The sequence below is a fragment of the Seriola aureovittata genome, chromosome 7, assembly GCF_021018895.1.
Source record: "Seriola aureovittata isolate HTS-2021-v1 ecotype China chromosome 7, ASM2101889v1, whole genome shotgun sequence".
NCBI lineage: Eukaryota > Metazoa > Chordata > Actinopteri > Carangiformes > Carangidae > Seriola > Seriola aureovittata.
The window spans coordinates 6,825,339-6,842,367 of record NC_079370.1 but is presented as its reverse complement, the minus strand read 5'-3'; the positions used below and the strand labels follow the sequence as shown (position 1 = coordinate 6,842,367).

Below are 17,029 nucleotides of genomic sequence, written 5' to 3'. Positions count from 1 at the left end.
CTGTGTCCACTGTGTACTGAAATGAATATCTTTGGACTTTGGACTGTAAAAAGACGCCCTCAAAGAAACCCTCAAACAAGACACTTGAATTAAACACCTTGGGATTATAATGTTGCAAAGGGTCTTTTCTCGGGTTTCTTCATGTTTTATATACTAAAAATTTATTTGTTAATCAAGAAAAAAAAAGGTTAATCAAGAAAATAAAAAGCTGATTAATTGACAATGGAAATTAGTTTGTTGCTCCAACCCTATATTTATGAAAAAAAACATTTCAAGTTGGTCACACTCATACCTGCCTGTCGGTGATATACTGTCAAATTTTGTAGGATTAACCGGAACTGAAGAAAGACTGAAAATTTTTTAATCGTTCAGCTATTGAAATGTTTTGAAATGTGATCACTGAACAGGATATTCTCGGCCCAGGGGTTCGAGAGCTCAGCGTCCCCTGGCCCGAAGCCTCTGTGTGAAGTGACTGTTCATATTTTTTGTTGACACAAAATTAACCACAAAGAGGAATAAACATTTATTTAAAAAAAAGTTTAATAAACAAATGACAAAATCAATTTCTGCAATTGCAACAGACCTTTCAGAATTTATTTGTATACAAAAATATTCACATATTGTATGAGCCATGTTCACAGTCTTACTTATTCAGATGCTGAAAAACACTGAGAAAGGGTTGTTGCATGCAGACATGCAGTCATTTCCAGATGTTCTCTTAATACAGCTTCTTACTACCATAATGTATTTCTATGTTTCTACGTTTGTCCTATATCTGTGCCAGAAACAGGTTGCCTACAGTAGCATTATCTCAGTTTACTGAATTGAAATGCATTTTTACATTTTCTCCAAAGAAGATACACAAAGTAAGGTGACCCTGAACAAACCAATCACCCAGCACATGCAATCTCTTAACAAAAACTTAAACTCTTACTTATTTTTGCCATTAAACTTGACATCGTCAAACTTAATTATCTTCCCACCACGTGTCACAACCTCCTTCTGCTCCCATGTTTCCACCTCCCCATTTTTCTCCTCAAAGCGCCGCACCACCACCCTCCCTGTTGTAGGCAGGTTGCAGGGCAGGTCCTTGGCTGCCTCTTGGTAGAGCCTCATCTTCATGAAATCCTGCATGAGGTCGGTTCCACCTGTCGGGACCAGAGCCTGGTTTTTGTTCTTGTCTTCTTGCAGTGCTTTTAGTAGTGGTGATGGAGACCTGTGCATAGGGGATGGATCCCTGTTGAACGGTGACGGCGCCCTGTTTAATGGTGCTAGATCCCTGTTGAACGGTGACGGCGCCCTGTTTAATGGTGCTGGATCCCTGTTGAACGGTGTTGGCGCCTTGTTTAATGGTGCTGGATCCCTGTTGAACGGTGACGGCGCCCTGTTTAATGGTGCTGGATCCCTGTTGAACGGTGACGGCGCCCTGTTTAATGGTGCTGGATCCCTGTTGAACGGTGTTGGCGCCTTGTTTAATGGTGCTGGATCCCTGTTGAACGGTGATGGCGCCCTGTTTAATGGTGCTGGATCCCTGTTGAACGGTGACGGCGCCCTCCTCATTGGCGATAGATCTCTTTTCTGTGGAGATGGATCCCTGTTCAATGGTGACGGAGATCGATTTCTGGCATTAAGATGGGGTGCAGGTGGCTTTAAGAGCTCTCTTTGAATAGGTGTACGGGTGACGATGCCTGCACCTCCGGCCCTTCGGATGTCACTAATGACCCCCCCCATGGATGCCCTCAGGGAAGGGTCGGGCTCCACCATCCTACACACGGCTTGGCAGTACGGCTGATCGTTCAGGGTCTCCTTGATCTTGGCGGGGCAAACGCTGGGTGTGTACAGCCGAATCCGGGCACAGAGCTCAGCGATGATCTTACCCATGGCCCACACATCTGAGCGCTGGTCCCGCTGGTGGCACCTCCGCAGCACCTCAGGGGCTGAGTAGGCCTCGTTCCCCATGTCCACGGCAGAGTTGAGACCATGTCGGAAGAACTTGGCTAGTCCCAGGTCAATGATTACCGCTCTGTTTGTGTTATGTTCCACCTGGAGGCCAAAAGTTGTTTAGTTTAGGACGGAAGTTCTTAGCTTTAAAAGCAGGATAATATTTCACTCTGAAACAGAGTGGTGGACCGACAGACCAACACTGCTAGCATGTCTAAAAAGTATGACAGGAAAACCAATGCAGGTGGGCAAAACACAAACAAATGAAGAAATGATCTTTACCATTTTGACAACACACATATCCCACTGAAAAAATCTTGTAAATGAGTTTTTAAAAAATAAGGTAATAGAGATAAAATCTGTTATATTGTGTTTTGCTCTGTTATGTTACAAAAGTAAACTATATTTACTCAGACTAGTTTCTGATTACATCCCTGTTTATCCAGAATCATAAAATATTAACCATGTGTGAAATTTTTTAATTGGTTCCCTTTAAAAGTTCCCGAGACATTGCATTCACAAGTCCAAAACCGTATTTTGTGAGGTCACCTTGACCTTTGACCTTTGACCACCAAAATCGAATCAGTTCATCTTTGAGTCCAAATGAAGGTTTGTGCCAAACTTAAAGAAATGCCCTCAGGGCGTCACGGAGATACTGCGTTCACAAGAATGTGACGTACAACCTGAAAACATGCTGCCATGATCTGGCTGTCGTCGGCGCTGAGGCGTAAAAACTGATCAACATTCCCAGATACAGTTTCCTGAACTTGATTACTTGTCAGAGATTTTAGTTTTAAAATTTTTGTTACATGGTTCCAATATTATTGTGAATTCATTAGCGTCTCCCGTGTTCCTCGGAAACCTCTGGTGTGTTGTGTATGACTTGCAGCGTGTCTGTATTTGCTTATTGTTTGTACGTGTCGTTAAAGTGGTGAAAATCTTTTCATTGCTCGTGCAGAGCAGTGAGCTCTCTTTGCCTCTGCAGATTTTTAATGGCACAATGCAACCATCCAAGCAGTTCTTCTTCACATTGTCTCTATGTGGTCAAATTGAAATAAAAATGAATTGAAAATCAAATTAAAATCTCAATACTGGCAAGATTTGGACTAATACACTGACGGTAGAGCGTGGACACTTCTCCACTCACCATGATGTTTTCAGGCTTGAGGTCTTGATGGACAATGTCTTTGGAGTGGAGGTGAAGCAGCCCCTCACACATGCCGATTATGATAGTTCCTTTATTAGCTTGAGTCAACTGTGGAGATGACAATTTGAGATGAAGTTTAAGCAGAATACTCACACCATCTTTCTCATAATCAGTTGCACGCCGTATTCTTTCAGGCCTGAATCGACCGCTTCTCATAAGTTTGTGCGGCGTCAACATTAAATCAGTGGTTTACAGTAAACGCTAAAACAATTTTAACATCACACATTAAAGGACTGACTTTTGTTGACATAGAAATATGGCTTTGTTAGCTTTATGTCAGTATTCTTGATCGACAGAAATGAATCCAGGTTTGTTCAGATTTCAGTCAGTAAGTGCAGCATGAGGTGATTATGACTCAGATTCTAAGGTTTGGTAAGTTGTAAAGATTTTACCGGTGCACACTACAGAAACATGATGTGTCCCGAATTACCTTGGTGACCTGCCTTATTTTGTATAAACTCTGCTGCCGTCAAAGGCGCATATTTTACACTTTTCTGGTGTTTTATTTAAAGTTTTGATATCCATAAGAAGAAATATTTGTGGTTTTAAGTCCCAAAAACAATCTCCACGTAGTTTTACGTCTCCTCTCTCTGGAGCTCTAGGAACAGCAGGTTGGATTTGGTTCTCTGAGGATTGGACTGTGGGTTGGAGGTTGGATGAGCTGGGCTTGTTAGTCCTGACGGCTCGTTTTAAGGCTCAGTTTGTGAATACAGGCTGTGTGCATTTTCTCTGTGGACTGAGCATTTTAATACTTTCACAGTATTAATATAGAACCTAGACCTGCTTTATAATCAAAAAAGATACGAAAAATCTCACATTAAACAACATGGGACCTTTAAAAATTTGTCCTCAAGGCCAAGATAAGTTTATAATGAGACTTTTAATCACGCAGTGTGTTCCTGGCCTTACAGTTTCATAAAAAGAACGTGGTTTTAACTACTATCCTTAATTTCATCTTGAATTATGTGCCTTTTTTCTGCCATCATATGACAATTTTACCTGTATTTTAGACTTTGACGCTTTGAAGATGGTGGTCTCCAGGTCTTCTCCAAAGATGAACTCCAGAGGAATGATCCATTTCCCGTCTTTGAGATTTATGTTTCCCAGAAGCTTCACTATGTTGGGATGATTTGCCTTGCTGCAGGTCAGTGGCAACGCATCGTTGGGAGAAAGAGAAATTTGACAGTATAAAACCATGTGGATCCTTTATCTTTAGGTGAGCAGCTTCTGAGTGAATGTCCTGTAACCAAACATCACATGCATTGTCTTAAAGAGGTTTTTAGTTAGCAAAGCTAGAAGAAGAGAAGAAAGCCCAAGCTCTCCATGAAGCCAACAAAAAACTATTACTAAGGTTATAGTCTGCAAATGACAGTGTTAATATGTTTTCTATTCAAGCTACCAAATAAATACTTACTTACTCTTGTAGCTACAGTGGAAATATTAAAGGAAATGAGGGACCCAACAAGTATCAACAATGTTACTTATAATACGTACAATATATTAATGATGGTAACTCATTATAATGTAGTTACAAACCGACATTTTAAGTGTCCATTAATATGATTTCCTTTACTTTAATTAGGTATTATTGAATGATATCTTTATATGATAATGTGCTATACAAATAATCACATATTTGCTTATGATTACATTATAGTGTGTTATAAACCATTTATGAAATGTTTATAGACGCTGAATAAACAAAGCGTGGCTCATTTTCTCAAAATAAATTCTACAGTAAATAATTTCATTTCAAGCTCAATTTAAGTTACTCTTGTTTTCCCATTTGTTTCCCATCTTTTTCTGAGCCATAAAGTTGCCACAACCTTATTTCCTCAGTTATTGTCTTCTTCTCTTGTACTTACATATTTGTATGTACCCACCATGTGTTTTATTGATAACACATCAAATAAATTCCTGTCACTTTCAGGCTGCAGTTGAAAGCAGAAGTGTGTATCTACCGGTTAAACCAAAGTGGTGCGATAAATTACTATCAACTTTTCCTGAAGAAAGACTATCCAATATATTGCATGGAACCCAGCAATAATCTTTACTGGAGTGGATTCAACTTTGCTGAACTCACTAAGCAAACATTGGTTTCTGTTGTTTAACATTTGGTTGTCTTTAATTGTAACTGTGTTCTTGTTTCTGACTCTTTTTTTTGTGATGCGATAGTACTTTGTGGTAAGACGTTTTTGTTTTAATTTGCAACACCATGTTATAAAAATATGGTGATTACTCAGCAGTTTTTTTTTTTTTTCCTCTCTAACATATTGGAAACTTGGGTGTTTTCCCTGACTGCATTTTAAGAAATGAGCTTTTCCTTTTTCACTGGGACTTGCTTACTTACTTGTACACTTCACACTCTCTCTCCAGGTCCTTCTTACTGATTAGCTGGTGGGGGACCTTCTTTATGGCAGCCCAGGTGTCGTTGTATTTCTCCCTGTAGACCTTCCCAAAACAGCCCTGAGCGAGAGTGCCGGTGGAGTACGCCATCTGGGAGACGTCCTGAAGGGCTGGAGCATGAATGTGAGGTAATTTTAATGTTTACGTTGAACTCCCGACTAAACAATGTAATTACAGTAGTTCCTGCAGATGCTGCTGGTTTGGTGAAAACTCTGATGTTTGTTTGTCAGAAACTTTGACTTGTGGTCATCTTTGATGTTGTGGTTCTTGATGCTGTCGTTGAATCTCCTGTTCCTTCATTCACTTTTTATGTGTGTCTTCTTATAAGTCCGGTTCCTGTTCCTGTTTTTGAAGGAGGCTGGTGTGATTTTTGGGACTTTCCTCCTTGTCACCCTTCACATTGTTTGAGTGCTAGTGACTGTGATGTACTGGCAAATTCAGACAGGACCTACTGGTATGACTGTTGTTACTATTACGTGAAGGCAATTAAACAAATGACTCATATTAAGCTTAATTCCAATCGACAGGGTGTTTCACTTCTATTTTTTAGCATAAAGTTATTGATAGAGTCACCAACTAAATCAATACCTCTAACAGCCTCCACACGGTGGAAAATACATTTACACAAGTACTTTACTGTAGTACGCCTTTAAGGTAGTTGTACTTTACTTGAGTATTTCCACTTTATGCTATTTAACAGGTTAGTATTTAATTTTTTACACTAACAGAGAAGCAAGAGTAGCTAATGAAATCTGCTCCTCAGCAGTATATGAAGTAGTTCTAATTAGCTTCACTTTGACAAATGTGCTTTAAACACAAAGATGCATCAGTAACAATGTATAATACTATAATATAACACTTGTGGGAGCCACAAATCATTTACATCTGTTGCCTTATGAGTACTTCTGATAGTAAGCACATTGTGCTGCTTAAACTTCTACTCTAGTTTCTCCTAGTAGCTCAGCACTACTGTGCTGAACCTCTCATCCTCCAGCTTCTTTTTTAGCATGACTGAATCTGTCAACACAACAGTCCGTCAGAGATGAAGAGCAAATATGTTCACATGAGTGGAGATAATCTTTCCCAGGAAGGGAGTGTCCCCTCAGTCTTACTGTGTTGGGAAAGACAGAGAATTCTGTGTTCTGCTCCCTGATAATCCCACTGAAATGCCATTTTACATTTTTCACTTAATTAGAATCAAAATTTGAATCGCTGAACGACTCAGAGATTTGGAACCAGGATGTCCTGAATCCTCAAGTAACCTGCAGAACAGCTATCATGGATAAATAATACAAGCAAGCTGCTGCTCACCTCAGTGACCGTGTAAATCAACTATAACTGAACCTGTTGTTTAAATAGAAAAACAGACATGTTTATGGTTTTAAGAAATTTGACAGAAGATCAAAGACTCAGATCTGTGTGTTGTATAACAGGATATTAAAGGAGGAGATACTAAAAACCTGAAAAACTGGTACGTCCACAAGAAATGACAAGCGCGTCTTTGCATTGACTGGGATAGGAAGTTGGCAACAAGTTCTTAAAAAGATTAGTCATACTCAAAGGACAGAGAGAAATATAGAAGTATAATAACCAGTGAACATACGAAAGGCTCATCAGCAAATATGTTCTGTTCAATAAAGGTGCTTATCCTATAATTACCACCTCCCAAAGTGCTGTAAGCTATATGATCCAGAACCAAGATAATGGGCTGACAGGTTCAAAACAGCAGGTAAACAAAGAATGAAAAGGTTAATGGTAATTTTAATACTACACTATCCTACAAATTTGTGGATACAATTGCATAAGTAAATCCTATTTGTTTCCGAAGAAATCTACTCAGGGGCCTACCTTGTTGCTGTAGAGGGAAAGCAGCTGCGTCAGGTCTGAACATGAGATAACATAGTTGTCTCTCTTTATACCTGTTCCACGCCTTCTTGTGTCTGGTCCATGGCCCTGAGCAAACAAGGTGAAAAATGAGAAACACGACATAAGATAGTGTGCCGTAGAACCAATGAGAACAGAGAATGTCAGCTAAACATTTGACTGCGTCATTCAGGCTGAGGGGAGGCGGTATTCCCTCTGGAGTGATCACACAGATATACAGTAGGTTGGTACATACACAGCAACAGATATAATATCATTTGTTATAGTAACTCTAATACAGTGGTTAGTTAGATTTTACAATACGTCAGAATGATGGATGGACACATGGGTACAGACACTTAAAAGGCCCGTCTCCCATGAGCACTGCTGTGCCATTTTGCATTATGATGACAATGTTGGTGCACTATTTTGGTTGAACAACTATTGGATGGATTTCCCTGTTTTGTATATTTATTCAACTATATTTTTGTACATTGCATGCTTTTATTAGAGCGACACAGGGATGATAGGAAATGTTACAGGGAGAGAGAAGAGGATGACATGCATTAGGGACACTGAAGGTCATGGCTGTCACTTTACTCCCTCGGGCGCCTGGATCATTTCATTTTGTCCAGTTACATGTAAAAACTAAGACACACTCCCATCAGCTGTCTTGGTAAATGCAAATGTTAGCATGCTAATATGCTAACTAACATGTTAAAGCACGTTAGCTTTGTGTTCGACATTCTGATGTTAGCATTTAGCTCAAAGCATCACGGTGCCTCACAGAGCTCAGATTGACTGAAGACTCTCAGTCTTGTTAATTTAAACCATAACCCAATAATTCAAACATCAACGCTGAAGGGAATGTGTGTTGTAGGTGTCTGTCCTGCTGCCAAACAAGTTGCTTCGCTAATTTTCATGTTGCTAGCATGACCATGGAGTAAATAGGCACCGTGCAGCAATATTAGGGGCAAATTCACAAAAATAAACATTAAATCAACAGATATTAAACATCATTTAGACTAAGCCCTGTGATTTTCCAAAGCACATTGTTTAAAATGACTTTAAACGGAGGGTCTGATCACTGTACAGGTGGGTGACAGATAAAGTCTTATTTCAAGCTACTGGGCCACGTTGAGAATCCAGGGCATCAATGCTCCTTCTGATAGGTTTTCCAAATCTCTGACACTCTGCCGGAGGGATCAACAGCATTCTTCCAAATTATATTCCTCTTCTTGGTATTTCTGATGATGACACATGTGGGACATTTTTTTCCCCAGTTGAATTAAAAAATAGTTGTTTCAGTTTCACTAATAAAAGTTCTGGTTGCCATTACTTCAAACCCAGATGCTGTTACGCATTACTCACAAACAGTAAATGCCACCGTGAGTACTACTCCTGACATTAGCTGGCATCACATCCTCCACCCTCGCTCTTATTGTTTTTTTCCCCACTGAGGGACACTTCATAGAGTCTTATTCAAATGGTGTGGTTTCATTACATTTCACTAAGAGGTGGCTGGTGAATACGGCTTTCACAGGAAATAATCTTTGATAGGAAAATCTGCCCCAAGTTTAGACAATTCTTGTCTTTATTGTCCTGCCAGTAGCTTCCACTGAGCACCCTGGGGTCATGCCCCCAGTGACTGGGACTTTGGGGATTTTAGAAACCAGGGGGGAGTTTACGTTCTCCAATTGAGAAAATAACCTTGGTGGATATTACACAGGATCAATCTAGTCTTTTTAGACTTTTAATTAACTATAGGTCAACAAAATAAATAAATGAAATATTTAGTGTTTACCAAAGCTTTATTCTTGGTGATGATGATGATGATGATGATGATGATGATGATGATGGAAACAGCATTTACATTTACAGAAAAAATAATTTACTGAATAAATAAAATAGGGAAAATTGACCATGTTGACCAACATACACACTTGACTCACTCGCACTCCTCGGAGCTCGGTCAGAATCAGTGACACCAAACAAAATGTACAGGAATTCAAACATGGCAAGAAATTTTTCTTCCCTATTTGTAAAATATGACAACCCTGTTTTAAATGCACTCTTCTAACAAAATATGCAATTTTGGTGAATTGATTTTGGGATATTAAAATAATTTACTTTTTCACTTTACTTAATTTTTTTCCTCCTTTTTAATACTTATTGTATTTAATATTTAAATAAATTTTTAATGTTTGTATTTGACCTTTAAATCCTGGTTAAGCCTCTGCAGGCGGAAGAGCCTCAGTGATACATGAGAACAGTAACATTGCCAGATGTCAGATTTCAAGGAAACAATTTCAGCTGCATTACTGATGCTGGATCAGCAGGAAGTCGGCAAACTGATTCTTCAAAGATGGCAGTGTTTCTTGTTTCTCTGTCACTCTCTTCAATTACAAATAAATCTCAAGAGACCACTCACAGCAGGGTTTTTCCTTTCCCTCACCTCCTACTTGAGTTGCAGTGAACTGCAATCATTCTTCCTACATATGTAAAAACAAACACAAGGACAAAATGACTAAATGAAAACTGAAAGCGATTTGCGAAGTAGGTCAGGAGAGTGTTGAGAGTGAAAGAAAGAGGAAGTCTGATTCATTGTGAGCTTACTTCAGTGCACTCAAGGACACGAATGAGTTAAAACTATGAAAATGTGCAGAAATATCGGTTATGGGGAACGTTATATTCGCATGTGTATATGTGTATATAGAGCAGTCTGCTTGTGAAGACACATCGTAATGGCAGGTGTGAAGTTTGTCCTCTCTTTCACTCTCTCTTCCGGTTTGTTGCAGATTATGAAAACATGTTAGCACATAGCTACATGTGTTGTGGAGGATACTCACTGAAAAAGCTCTTATTTGTAAAAATCCATTTCTTCTGAGGCTGTTAATTAATAATAATCATTCATGAATGATAAAAATCTTGCTTAAAATGGACTCACATGATTAAGTAAATGCTAAAGAAGGAAAGAAAGGAATCAATTCTTAAAAAAAAAAAATGTTTCTCCTGTGCTCAGCCTACTTTGTACATCGAAACCACATGTAAGGACGTCCATGTTGTCCGGTTTAAGTGAAATGGATGACTTGCAGACTTCGGCATTGAGGATCAGTAATGGTTTTCTCCACCAGATGGGGATGTACTATTGATAGTTGTTATATCTGCACTTCATGTAGCCTACTTCATGCACAGTTACTTCCTGGATCGGGCTCATTCATTGGAGAAGTCCTCAACAACAAGTTATCCCCTGTGCTGAAGCTCATTTGATCGCCAACAATGACCCATCCAACGGATGATTTTTTCTGTCCTCAGCAGAAAAGTAAGTTTGGATACTTATTTAATTTCATTGATTCAGGAAGACATTCAGAAAGCTTTTATACTGTGCTCATCTTCAAGGGCCTTTTTTCATTCTCAGCCTGGAAACCGGCTTTGACTGGAAATCAGTCTGTGTTTTATGAAGCCCGAAACTCACATCGTTTTTCTTTTTGTTTTTTTTAATCAAATCACAGGTTTTTATTCATTTCAGTGACAAAAAGAAATAGTTTTATTAATGTTTTGCAGCTGAGGTCATACCAGTAACAAGCTAACATTTAAAACAAAAAACCTGCGTCACTCTTCCTGCAGTTATGTGGCTTACATTCTTTGACATGCAGTGTTGCTGTTATGCATTAACTCATTATAAGTAGTATTAGTAGCAGTATTATCGCACTGTGGTTAATCGCCAGGGGGATTTTAATGGTCAGCATTAAAGAGTATTTTCATCTGATGAACACATTATTAAGTTTACACAACAAATCCTGAAAACATTTTCTGTTTGAACTTTCATCTAAAAACTAAAAAAAAAATGACGTTTTGCAAATGAAAACCGTTATTAGTAAGTTAATTGTATTTCGTTTTACACTTGAAGGTAGCCAGGGTCTACACACGCAGGAAAGTGGGTATGTTTCTGTCTCTTTTCCCGCTTTTATTAACTTTTACAATCATATCGATAAGATTAATCTGAATGTAATCTAATGCAGTGCTCAGCCAGCGATGGCTGGAGTCATTTTGATTAATGTTTGTTTCCATTGATGCAGCTAAAAATATAAAATATATGTGTATATATTTTAATGCGTTTCACTTGTATTCCTCTCTTTATAACAGTGATGCTGGCTTCTCCTCCAACATGGAGCACAGGTTTAGTGATAATTACAATGAAAATGCTTTACCTGTAGCAGATAAAGGCAGCTTTGTGATACCCATTCCTAAAGAGGAACTAGGGGTTTGTGAGTGGCCAATGGGAGGAGAGATAGTGCCACAACCGCCAGAGCTTGAACCTACTCCCTGTACAAATGGAAATTTGTTGTACATGAAGGCCCCCAGAAACCCTGAGTCACCGTCTGTAGCTGGTCTGGTTCAAGAAGACAACTTTCCACCACAAACCAGGCCAATAGCCGTGTCAGAGAACGGACTGCAAGAGGAAGCTATCGACACTTTATCCAGAACAGCAACCGTTACGGAAGGAGAGCCGGGATTAGAGAACTGCATCATGGATGCCGGAGGAAACCCAGTGAAACCAAAAGGCCCATCATCGGTTCCCGTGGGTGTTAGGAATGGCAACCACCCCAGGAAAAGAGCTACAGGGAATAACTGGAAATGTAATTAGAATTTCATATTTCATTGATTTTAAATTGCTGCTTATGCTTTATTGAACATATCACATTTTTACTATTTTAATTATAAATAACATGGAATAATACACATGTATGCTATATTTTTTAATTCATATACACAAAGTGGACACTTTCTCTAGTATACTTATACAATCTGGCCATTCATTTGACCTTTATGAAGTTTATAATGTTTAGTTTTTTTGCTGACAATGTTGGAATTTCAATTATATATTTATTACAGGAGTCGTAGTTAAAGGAGGTGGTACTGGGCTGCATTATATTGAGATGTAATTCAATTGTTTTGTCCTTTGCATCTATGTAAATGAGGGGAACACATCTCAATATAATGCAGTCCAGCACAGCATAAAACCTCAATATTAAATCATACCATAACAATAAATAAATAAGTAACCTCAACCATCATAAAAATGGACAATTATGGCAGAACAATTGTATTGGGTTGCAATTAATTCCATCTTACAGTGTATTAAAACTACTAACTCATGAGGAAACGAGATTTTTTTAAATCAGTTTTCTTTGTCATTTTTTCCAGTTTGCTTTTTCCTGGCACTTACATGTATTCCTGTGTCTGAGGGCTTTCCTGGTAAGTGGTGAAAAGTGAATATAGTATTATACAGTGCATCTCTATATCTATACTTTATTTAAGTTAAATTGTCTTGAATAGAAGCTAAAATAATTTTTTATAGTGCACTCTGGTCATTACTTTGACCATTAATGCATATGTTTTTTTTTAACTACTTGATATTGATATTTCGTTGTATTACAGGAGCGCAACCTGCAGGAGACCAAAAGTGTAAGTTACATTTTATAAAACTGTTTTGTGATTTTTATCATATTAAGAGATTTGTTCTCATTCCCACGGGGAGCTCTTCAGCTGCTGTCATCTGTTACTCATCAGTGTGTTTTTACTCTTTTAATTACCACAGACCAGCGCTTTATCTGCACGGACAAGGACAAATGCCCAGAGCTGATCAACATATACGGCCACGATGACGCTCTTCTTTACTCTCGGGACACCAAAGCAGCTTTTCCAGGCTGCTCTGATGATTCTTTACCTGCTCTTAGGAACTGCTCCGTGTGCCGTGACCAGGACCAAATCATCATCATTTGCCCAGAGGACGTGGGGAAATTAGAGGTGGAATCCAGCGGTGGATTAATGATTGAAAACATCTTCCCTGTCCGTAAGTTTGCCATGAATGTGTTTAATACAACGGCAAATGAGCAAAAACAGCAGAGGCACAACATGAATAGACATCAAGGTTGTCACTGAACTAAATCTGGATTAAAATATCGGGGTTTTTTTTGCAGATATAGAAGCTACATTTGACTCAGCACAATTAAAATGGGCAGTGTTTAATTGTACCAAACAAAAATCCCACACACTGTCAATTTGCAACATTCAGATGCTTGACCTTCATCGGCAACTTTATGTTTGCTACTTTCGATCGGTTCCTCCTGCTCCTACGCGTCTCTCAGTAAATAGATGAGAGAAATGTTCCTCTGCTCTGAATATTTAATTGCTCTAAACTCCTTACTCAATGTTATAGTCTCTGAAATGGTGACAGGGGTTTTCCCTCCAAGCAGCTGTATATCGGAGCTGTAAACCGCTGAAGTTCGCAGATCAACAGTCAGCAGTCCAAAAGTATATTTTATATATATTTTAGCTCCGTGTCTTTTAAATGTATTAATTTTTATTTCCTAAATGTTGTATTTTCTATGATGTTAGCAATGTTCACAGTCTTTAAGGCGGCTCACCTCCCACCAGATTACACGCTGAGTTGGCAGTTTATTAGGGACACTGAGCTGAATCCAGTGCGGTCTAATACAACAATTGCGCAATAAAGCCTCACGAAGGTTATGATGTTCAGTTTTTAATTTAAACTGGTGTTTTTATTATTTTGTCCATCCAATTTAATTCAATGAGGGTATGCTAAATAACAGAAACACCGCTCTGTACAATGCACCATATTTCTACAGCACCACAGACTACGTCCTCAAAAATGACCAATTTCAACAAAAACATGATGACCTAAGTATCATATAATCCCAGTATTATTCCCATTATATATATAAATCAAAAGGGATGAATTGGATTGGTTCCTGTTTTTGTGTGTAACACTGCAGGTGTTACAGCACAGGTGAGGTTTGAGCTTCATATATTCTACATGTACAGCTAATACTGTATACAGGATGTAACAGCAACCTTAAATCTCCCTTAAATAGATTGTGCCATCCTGAAATCATCATTACATTTTAATGTTTTTATTACAAATAAAACATATGAATCCATTAAAACATAAAATGTTAATCAGGTGGTTCTGTGGAGTTCCTGATTCCTGTTTTTTTTTTTTAAATGTATTTCTTCTTCTTTAGGTGAAGAGCAGCAGCAGCAGCCAAATAATCATGCAAATACTGGCCTGAGTCCCAGCTGTGGTACGTACTGAACACAAGCACTGATTGTCATTTTGTCACTGATATTTATTACGATGGTTTTAAATGCAGTTTCCAGAGAGCTTTTTTTTTGTTGTTGTTGCTGTGAATCAATATGATAGCAATGTGTTTTCGTTCTGTAGGTCTCGTTTTGATTGTGGCTGCAGCACTTGGTATTTGCAACGTAAGTATGACTCAATATGATCGGTGATCACACAACATGTTCAACTGAAAAACTGTATCAAATGAAATCAGATTTCTGTATTAGTCACCGAGGTGAATATAGTTCAGTGCTATTCAAAAAATAAAAATTATTGTGTGTTTTGGATATGAATTAATTTGTTTTTTATTCTTTCCTTTTAGTGCTTCTAAGAAGGTAGGTGCTGTCATTTTTTTTTACTGAGCCCATTCATCATTATCATTCCTGTTTCCAGAATTAAGTCAACAATTTTAGTACAAATCACTCATATACTTACCTAAACATGATTTACACAAAGTCTCAGTCTAACCAAAACCTCACCTTCTCTAAAATATTAGTTTCAAATATGAATTCCATAGATACAGGAGTGGACTAGTTATATATCTATCTCTACAGCGACCCTGAGAGCTCCACAAGCTGCAAACTTAAAACATGGAAATACGCAAAACAGTAAAACATTCAGAAAACATCTTCACCAGTTTGACAACATGTGCTGCAAATACTCACAACACAATGGAAACGGCGCAGGTTCGAGTCTGACCCCTGGTCGTCCCCTCTCTCTCTCTTTCTCCCTGACTTCCTTGTCTCTCTCTCTCTCTCACTGTCCCTATGGGAATAAAGGCAAAAAACTACTTTAAAAATAAAGCGATGCATCTGGTTGGGATGCACTTGCATGGATGAATTATATATATATATATATATATATATATATATATATTATATATATATATATATATTATATATATATAATATAATATAATATAATATATATATATATATATAATATAATATAATATATATATATATATAATTCATCCGACATACAGATGTTTTCTGAATTAGTTTGTGTTTTGTCTATTTGCCTGTTGTCATGTTTTTTAAGTTGCACTGCGTTGAGCTCTGTGCTAAACACTTAAATGTCTTAGGCACATACGTAAATGTGTCCCTGATTTTAATATGCATTTTTGTTTTTTTTTTAGTATGTGTCTTGTTTTTAATATGTGTGTTTTTTTTTTTTACTTGTCCATCATATCCACTTGACCGGAGGAGAATGATATCTGGCTCCCATGTATTTAAGCGTATGCTATGGAAGTGACAATAAATCTGAATGTGATTCTCAAGGCCACCATAGGTCTCACTAATGGACTGTGAATATCTTTAATTTAATAGATTCACACTTGACACACTTTTCACCCCTTTTTTTTTTTTTTTTGCAACAGGTGAAAAAAGGTCAACATGCATAATCACAGAGAAGACAGCAGAGGCCATTCTCTCACCAAGCTATTTTTATTTTTCTATTCATCTTTTTGTTGTAATTTTTTTTTTTTGCAAGTCAAGTGTGTGTATTGAAATTGCTTTAGCTTTCATATAAGTAAAATAGCTGCATAGTTTTTTTTTAATGAATAATTAATAATTAGATAAATCTGGACTCAACTATTAATTGATTAGCAAAATATTTACAGATGTGTACATGTGCACCTGTTGTCTTAGCTGTTAGCAACATATGGTTCTGTCATTATTCATAGCACTGACACTAGACCATGCCATGGAGTTGTTATTGAATAGTCACTGGAGGAAGAAGTATTTAGATCTTTAACTTAAGTAAAAGTTGCAGCAGCAGAGTCCAAATATCCTAAATCCTGCATTCAAATTTTTTTATTTAAGCAAAAGTATAGCTTAGCTTAGAAATAGGCCTAACATCATCAGTAAAAATACTAACAAGTACTAAACATGCAGAATAATACATATTATCTCATTAATTAAATGTTTAAAATGTGTAAGCATAATTTTTATGTTGAAGCTGCTGGAGTCACACTTGATTTTGGGCGTGGTAGTTAGCTATTACTGCTATTACTAGCTATCACTTCCCACTGTACTACTGGGAAGTGAAAAAATTGCATAACCTCAACCCTGCAATAACTGGGCCATACACACACCAGCGCGCGCGCGCGCACACACACACACACACGCACACACACACGCACACACACACACACACACACACACACACACACACACACACACACACACACACACACACACACACACATAGGTTGACCATTAACAAACAGTGGCCTGATACTGTTATCAGTGTGGTCCGGATCGTACCAACTCGTGGGTGGGTGAAACACTGTTGCTTCAAAGTCTAATTTCTACATTAAAAAACTAAAGTAAATTGGCAAGGAGACTGTTTTTATTCTGTCATCGTGTCCTGCTCTCACCACCGTGTAGTCACACGAATCCACCATGGACAAAAACAACACACCCCAAACAATCTACCCACCCCTGTATTTCGCAACATGTCTG

At 38.1% G+C, this 17,029-nt stretch overlaps 2 protein-coding genes across 2 annotated transcripts; one reads left to right on the top strand and one right to left on the bottom strand.

Moving 5' to 3' along the window:
- Positions 1–526: 526 nt before the first annotated feature.
- zmp:0000000881 (serine/threonine-protein kinase pkn3) lies at positions 527–7,512 on the bottom strand. Its single transcript, XM_056381162.1, has 5 exons — positions 7,403–7,512; positions 5,499–5,664; positions 4,148–4,286; positions 3,089–3,196; positions 527–2,043 (listed from the first exon to the last, which is right to left on the bottom strand). The coding sequence occupies exons 1-5, from the start codon at positions 7,443–7,445 to the stop codon at positions 931–933; spliced, it is 1,569 nt and encodes a 522-aa protein (XP_056237137.1). The 5' UTR covers positions 7,446–7,512; the 3' UTR covers positions 527–930.
- Positions 7,513–10,549: 3,037 nt separating this feature from the next.
- On the top strand, positions 10,550–16,946 carry LOC130172653 (uncharacterized). The gene is made up of 10 exons (XM_056381502.1): positions 10,550–10,739; positions 11,328–11,358; positions 11,564–12,057; positions 12,626–12,676; positions 12,860–12,886; positions 13,020–13,274; positions 14,467–14,526; positions 14,667–14,707; positions 14,887–14,899; positions 15,943–16,946. The coding sequence occupies exons 1-9, from the start codon at positions 10,697–10,699 to the stop codon at positions 14,893–14,895; spliced, it is 1,011 nt and encodes a 336-aa protein (XP_056237477.1). The 5' UTR covers positions 10,550–10,696; the 3' UTR covers positions 14,896–14,899; positions 15,943–16,946.
- The last annotated feature ends 83 nt before the right edge of the window (positions 16,947–17,029 follow it).

Excerpts from the sequence above, each read along its gene's own strand:
- zmp:0000000881 (XM_056381162.1), bottom strand. The coding sequence starts at position 7,445 with ATGTTCAGACCTGACGCAGCTGCTTTCCCTCTACAGCAACAAG. Across the intron at positions 5,665-7,402 it reads TTTCCCTCTACAGCAACAAG|CCCTTCAGGACGTCTCCCAG; the intron begins GTAGGCCCCTGA and ends TTCATGCTCCAG. Across the intron at positions 3,197-4,147 it reads CGTCAAAGTCTAAAATACAG|TTGACTCAAGCTAATAAAGG; the intron begins GTAAAATTGTCA and ends TCATCTCCACAG.
- LOC130172653 (XM_056381502.1), top strand. The coding sequence starts at position 10,697 with ATGACCCATCCAACGGATGATTTTTTCTGTCCTCAGCAGAAAA. Across the intron at positions 11,359-11,563 it reads CTACACACGCAGGAAAGTGG|TGATGCTGGCTTCTCCTCCA; the intron begins GTATGTTTCTGT and ends TCTTTATAACAG. Across the intron at positions 12,677-12,859 it reads TGTGTCTGAGGGCTTTCCTG|GAGCGCAACCTGCAGGAGAC; the intron begins GTAAGTGGTGAA and ends GTTGTATTACAG.